Source organism: Necator americanus, chromosome V, assembly GCF_031761385.1.
Source record: "Necator americanus strain Aroian chromosome V, whole genome shotgun sequence".
Taxonomy (NCBI): domain Eukaryota; kingdom Metazoa; phylum Nematoda; class Chromadorea; order Rhabditida; family Ancylostomatidae; genus Necator; species Necator americanus.
The window spans coordinates 33,762,646-33,769,836 of NC_087375.1; the positions used below are offsets into that span (position 1 = coordinate 33,762,646).

The 7,191-nt window shown below is 37.1% G+C and overlaps 1 protein-coding gene across 1 annotated transcript; it reads right to left on the reverse strand.

The window, feature by feature from the left end:
• Positions 1-1,129: 1,129 nt before the first annotated feature.
• RB195_016048 (uncharacterized protein) lies at positions 1,130-4,950 on the reverse strand (the record flags this gene model as incomplete). The annotated part of the gene is made up of 5 exons (XM_013442999.2): positions 1,130-1,291; positions 2,038-2,136; positions 3,923-4,046; positions 4,625-4,702; positions 4,844-4,950. The coding sequence occupies 5 exons, from the start codon at positions 4,948-4,950 to the stop codon at positions 1,130-1,132; spliced, it is 570 nt and encodes a 189-aa protein (XP_013298453.1).
• Between the last annotated feature and the right edge of the window lie 2,241 nt (positions 4,951-7,191).

Here is a 7,191-nt window from a genome sequence, read left to right on the forward strand (position 1 = left end):
TGATCTTCAAAAAATATTAGTAAAAAAATAAAGTAAAGTAAATAGTAATAAAAAAGGGAGTTCTCCTTGTCATCTATGGAACAGGTAACCGCCTTCACTTCAGATTCTTTCAGTTCCGAGTAAGACTAAGAAAAAATCTGTAAGAAATGTGCTTATATGGGAGAAATTTATCATTTCCTTTTGAATCTTCTTAGTTTCCATCTCTTTTTTTTTGTTCTTGCTAAAAAAAAACTGTAAGACTGTAAGTATTGTCTTCTAAAGCAGCCCAGTAATCACGTTTGAATGAAAAGTTGAGGAATAAAGGAACACTTCCAGGAGCTACTTAGAGATACGTAGTAACTAATAAGAGGTATCATGCCCATCTTATTCTATTTCTGGTGATAAAAAATCCAACAATAAAAAATAAAAATAAAGGGCACTGGAAAAAATGAGATTTTTTGTCAAGTAAGTCAATAACTTCATTGCAGTAACGTTTGGTCTATCGTCTTGGTGGCTAGCGGCTAGTGGCTTTAGTGAAGGTGAACATATTTTTTCTCCAGGGAAGAGAAGTAAAAAAAGATAGAAATTAGGAGAAGAAGGGTGTCATATGGAGGTTTCTAAAACGACAAAAAGGAGATTGAGGAGTTCTGTAAGAAAAAGTAGCGGTGACAGCAAGAATTGCAGAAAAATGCATGCGTTTAGGAGAGATTAAGTTATTTTTCTACCCATCGATGATTTTTGCGTACGTCATTTTTGTGCTAATTCGTAAATAAATTCGTAAGTAAATATACCATGGCATAATCAATACAAAAACAATACAGTAGAATACAAAAAAAAATTCGTGGGAAAAGTTCACAAGGAAACAAGTTACGATCCATTGTCGTCCGTTAAGAACCTATTCGAAAAAAAATCAAAAGACGAGAGGCACTTATGAAATGATTTTGTCACTCATGTATTTTCGTTGTAGGACCATAAATATCTTTGTTTTGGCGACGACACTACCGTTCTATAGAGGAACGTCATCAACGTCGCATCGATGCAGGAAAGACGTGCGCTTCGGCGGAGCTACCTGGAGTAACCGCTTATCCAGGTTTACAACCGGAACTATGACATCTATTCGAGAGAGTAGGAACAGTTTTCTCGCCGTTCACTAGCTATTGAAACCTTCCAGTATATATTTCAGGCAGAAATCGAAAAATTTCCGAAAAAGCCCTTCAGCTTTCTCGTTGAATCGATCTTGCAGCATTTCTTTGACCATGTGCATAAACGGTTCCTCCATAGCTTGAAACGATTTGGGTTGAACTTGGACACCCTGAAAAGTGTTGCTTCAGAAGTTACTCGGGCAGCTGTATTTTTAGGGGGAAAACTTGAATGTTCATTAAATTATTGAGGTTGAGTGAGAAACAAGAGATGAGAAGTAAAAATACTAAACAAAAAGTCCAATTATGCCTTTTTCAGAATTTTTGATTCATCTTTGAATACATGCATGGGTACGGTAAAATTTTATTTAATGAATTCAAAAGGCTTTAAGAGTCCCCATGTTCGACTGTGCTTGAATCTTGATATGTTGAATACGTAGCTTTTGACTGGTTTTGCTCGAGAAGAAAAGGAAGGAAAAGAAAGGAAAAAGAAAAAAAAGACCTAGCCACATATCAAGATCTGTGCGGGTTTTGATCTACGTGAGGGCGCGCCAGGTTCCTTATAAAAACCCTTAGGAATCATAGTTTTGGTGCGTGATAGTTACCAGATTAAGCAAATGAGGCAAGCACTAGCCGAGCTCTTTGAATTTCCCCTTCGTTTGAATATTTTCTGTACAGTGGGATGAGGCGCTTTAGAGGATGAGATCACTAGTAACTCCGATTTTTTTCGTGACTACAACAAAGGCGAATTCTGACGAAAGAACTAAAAACCAACATTTGCTGGCTTTTAGATAATAAATAAAAGTAATAAATCATAAATATAAAAAAAAATCGGCACAAATCTTGGCTACAGCTCAAGGAAATTAATCAAAAACTACGATTATACAATAGGGATTTCCAGGACAAGACCCATTCATACCTTTGTTTTGTGCATTTTTCCGACCGAAGTCAATTTGTCACAAGCCGCTTGAACATCGCCCGGTTTCTCCTCGATTATGCTTATGACGTCATCAAACACCTGAGAAATGGAGCAGATGAATACAAATATGAGTGTGTTTCTGTACAAAGTACACGCAGATGACGTAAATACGTAAACTGAAACTGAAAGGATGTCGAATTAAAAAAAAACTGGTGGAATTGTTGTTGAACATTTAAGAACGGGATACGAAATCCTATTCGATTAAAAAAAAATCACAATATAATCCGATTAAAACCCCTAGAGGCACAATTGCATTCACACACCGGCCAAGGGACGTTTACGATAATAAATACTTCTCTTGAAGCACTAAAAATTACAATAAAAATTATAAAAAAATTGAAAATCAGAGATTAAACTTTAAACTTTTTGGTAAATCTGGATAAAATCTTCTACTATTACTCGTGACTTTAACAGTACTTTACTTCTACTCTTAACTTCAATAATTTCCACATACTTTTACAAAATCTTTTATTTTTGAACTGTTTGAAAGACGAAGACGAAAACAATGGAAACTTCGAACCCACGTATAAAGTGGAGCATCGAAATGTTCTAAATAATATTCTGATTACGAATATGATAGAGATTTCGGTCCAATTTTGAGAAATTAGCGCAAATCCAAATAACAACTCTTTTTTCCACGGAAATATATGTATGTCAGTGGTAAGATTCCGGATATGTGAAAGTAATTAGCGGAGGTTGGGGAAGAGTTGCTTGTTTTGAGGTCGAACATTTGTCGAAACAAAATTCTTGAAGTATATTTCAAATCAGCAGCTCATTTTCTTTCGAATAGTATTTTCACAATTTGATTTTGCTCACTCTTAAGAATTCCGACGGTTTGTGACGGATTATTTCGTCGGCGATGGATTTTAAGACAGAAGTTAGTAGCAGTTAAAGGCATCACCTCGAGAATCTGAGGTGGTACGGATTTCAGGTGGAGTTTTCGTATACGGAATAGTTGATTATGGAGAGGTGGGTGATTCCGTCCATTTCTTCGTAATTGCCGGAAGATGCGGCGCCGCACAAGGCTGGCGCGCTCCAGTCGAACACCTTGTAGAAAACAGTGCGCCAGAACGCCTGAAGCCGTTTACGGCAATTAGGAAGAAATGGACGGAATCATCCCCCTCTCCATAATCTACTATCCCGTATGCGAATACTCCACCTGAAATCCGTACCGCCTCAGATTCGTGGTGTGATGCCCTTAATAGTGAGGAGTTCCTTCAAAGATGATAGGTGGTACTAGTACGTTTGCACGTACGTCTCCGATGTTTTTGCGTGGACGAAATAAATATACGGTGGATTTGTGTGGATAACGAAATAAGAAAAGTACTTTAGGTAGGTCAGCGAAAACCAAATGATATAGAAAGTGCAGCTATACGTGCTTAAGAATTTCGTCGATGCTATTAGCGAGCGTTTACGCAGAGCTACCGTAATTCAGATCTTTTCGACATGTGTTTTTTTTCTTGGAAATACTCAACATTGCGTCTTTCTGTCTGTCTGCAATGAAGCTTTTCAAATGAACAGGGAGAAAAGCCACTAATGAAAGTGCTAAGTCAAAAACAAATCCAGTTTTTACGTTGTAGAAACGAGCCGGCGAAGAAAATAGCATAAAAAAGCTTTCATATCACTTTTCTCCTCGAATTCTCCTAGAATTTTTTCTCGAAGGAAAAAACCTAGGAGATCGAGCGAAAATAGGAGCCCCTCTAATTATTTTTATCTCATAGAAATGTACACAATTTAATTTTCTGTTATATGTATGACGTGCCTAAATAATTTCTGTCATCAGACTTAAATTCCAGAAAAAGAGTTAACATGGTCTTTCACATACCTTGAGATAAGAAGCCGCCATAGCCTCAAATCCAGAATCACTACATGTCATATCCACAGTGGCTCCATCGATATTCTTCAATTTTGGATAAAGTTTGGTGTTCTCTGAGTTCTGATTGAGATACCTTAAGTGGAAATTTAATACGGGTCAACATCCTTTGATCTAGTTTAGCAGAGAAATCTTTGGTGAGCCAGAAAGAGGTGAAGTGAGGAGAAAATCGGTAGGATTTCAGGTGATTGAACGAGACAAGTGGGAGAAACTCGGTATACTGAACTACTGAGGAAAGAAAGTTCATTCATGGGGAGATGCCTTTAAGTACAGAGGTAGCGCTAAGGGCCGCCTGAGAGATCTAGGGCAGCTGGACACGGGACCTTCTGACAAGCGCCCATTCTCGTTGGATTTTCTGGAACGGTGCCGGCGCACTAAGCACTAAAGAGGGGGAATTTTTAGACTATCAGTAAGGAATGCATCGAAGAGCTTATAGCCAGTAAATTGTTTTGAATTTTTTGTGTCTTTTGAAAGACGTTGAAGAATCCAAGCGCGTGAATGTTCAAACGGAGTGTTTCCCACACTTATTTGAGAAAAGTAAGAGTGACATTATGGAAAAGGGATATTCGAACGAATTAAAGGATTCGTCTAGGTTTCCAGGAGATATTAATGATAAAGGAAAATAATATTCAGAGAGATAACTATATGAGATACCTGCTGAAGAATAACTGAGCAGAGTCCTGTCTTTTCCGATCAATAGCTTTCCAATAGTTTTTCAATGTGAAAAAATCCCTGGAAAAATAAGGTCTCATGTCTTCTGGGCATCTCATCGTGTCATGTTGTTTATTTTTATATTTTTTTGAATATTTTTTCTCTTTAATTATTGGATGCCTCTTAGGTAAACGTCTAAAAATACTTAGAACGCATACAAACCTATACGTATCCAATCCCACTCGTTTATCAAGTTGTTTAACCGGTTCTGGTTCTGGTAGTGGAACACCTTTGTCTTTGCTCTTTTTAAGTTTTTTGAAGACGGCCATTTTTCTGCAATAAGAGCTGGAAATAAGTAAATATTCATCATTCGCAATTGAATAAACACGAGAAAAAAAAAGACGGACACGAATTCCGGATCAAACACATTCAACGGCCGTCCGGGATTAGAAGCTCTTAAATAGAAGGCTACAGATACGCGGAACCATGGTAACAAATAGATGATTTCGCTTCTTGGCCAATTTACGCTTCACATCCAAGCTGATCTGACGAGAAACGAATGAAGAAGAGAGTATTTTTAGTTGCTTTATTTTTCGAAGCAGCTCAAGAATGGAAAATAAAGAGTGATTTTGTGATTTTGTGATTTTAGTCACTGATATTCTGCCTTTTAAATCCTGTGTTATATATTATATTACTATTGTATTTTAAATTCTGTCCTATATCCATCTATTATCCAATATCGTCCGTCATTTTCAGAATTTTTAAAATAATGAAAAGTTCTTGCCAGAAAGTGCAGAAAAAAGAAATTGGAAAGCCAGCAGATTTCGCACTTGCTCGGCTTTCCACGTGAGAAAAAAACCGTTAACATCGTTTTGAGGTGAGGCTAGCAGAGTCGCTCGGATATATGTTTTTACGTCCGAGAAAAGATTGAGGGTACGATTGAGGCGTCTCTGAATGAATGTGTGCTTTCGTTGCAGACTACAGAATACGAATTCTATTTTTTACCAGCTGCTCCTTGAGACATTAACTGCTTTTGCAGTGCCTCTGAGCGGTAATGAGGATTGTGACGTACATACGACGTAAATTATACGATTTAAACGATCATCATTCCAAAATAAACAGAAAAAGGGATAAATTATAAAAAACGAAGGTAAACATCGTGTTTTTCACCCTGTTATTCACTTCTTCAATTTCTCTTATTTTTCCCTTATTGTGAAATTAAAATTAATTACTTCCAGGGATTTCTTTCCAAGGATTGTTGAATTACCACTACTTGACTACTACGTTGAATTTACTCCAATACTTTAAAGGCATCACCTCACGAATCTGAGGTGGTACGATTTTCAAGAGGAGTATTCGTGTACGGGATCGTAGATTATGGAGAGGGAGGTGATTCCATCCATTTCTTCCTAATTGCCGTAAAAAACGGCTTCGAGCGATCCGTCGCGCTATTTTCAACAACGAGTTCGATTGGAGCGCGCCAGCCTTGTGCACGCGCCGCATCGTCCGTGCCGTTTTTTACGGCAATTAGGAAGAAATGGGCGGGATCACCCTTCTCTTCATAACCTACGATCCCGTGCACGAATACTCCACCTGAAACCACCCGTATCATCTCAGATTCGTGGGGTGATGCCTTTAAGTCAGAGAAGTTGAAGCAAGGATAATCATGCTGAATTTTTTTCTCGAAAATAATGAAAACAAATTGCATTCGCATTTACAGCATCCGGATATTTTTTCGCTAATAACACAAATTTGTTCTACAAAGTGTTCATTCAGGAAGAAGGACTCCAGGGAAAATGTAAAAAAAAGCAACTAGCGTTAATCTGAGCCTCAAAACTCTACATAAGTTAATTATTTGACTTTGTTAAATCACTTTATTTTTTTCTAAATATGTTTTCTTTTGAACCATATTTCCTTTACGTTGCCGGGACCATTATCTTTAAATTTTGATTTATTTTCTCCAGTTGACATATAAATTGCACTAAACTGTTAGGTGTACGCATTAATTATTGATAACTAAATTGTTCAAATGTAAATACTAGATTATTTACAAATAATTTAGTAGATACAAAGTTAAATAAATTCTATGGTCCATAAAGGTCAAAGTCAGGAAAATTGAAGGAAAAAATAGGAAAAACACAAAAAAAAATGATAGGGAATTCTCTCAATGAAAATGATCCTCCTAAAGAAGAATTTTTTTTCTCAGACAGTAAAGATGAAAAATAAATTTGAGATATTTCCTATGACGCTCTTATGAGCTGAGAAAATATGTGTATGAGGAATTTCTTTTGGAGTTTTCCAGAAAATTGTTTCCCCTTCTAGGAATCTGACGTTTATGTCCCTCCCACGCTACATGCTAGTAAACAATTGATGTTTGGGATGAATTCGAGCGCGTCAGTGATTGACTCACTAATCCAAGAATAAGACCAGAAATCAACAACAACGCTGCCTCTCTTTCGTTCAGCACAAAGTGACTGCAAAGTGAAAATCGTATTCCCAACGACGTCAATGAATTTCACACGACATTTCCTTGAAGTTGATGAGGATTATTCCAACCGCCGAGAGAAAAT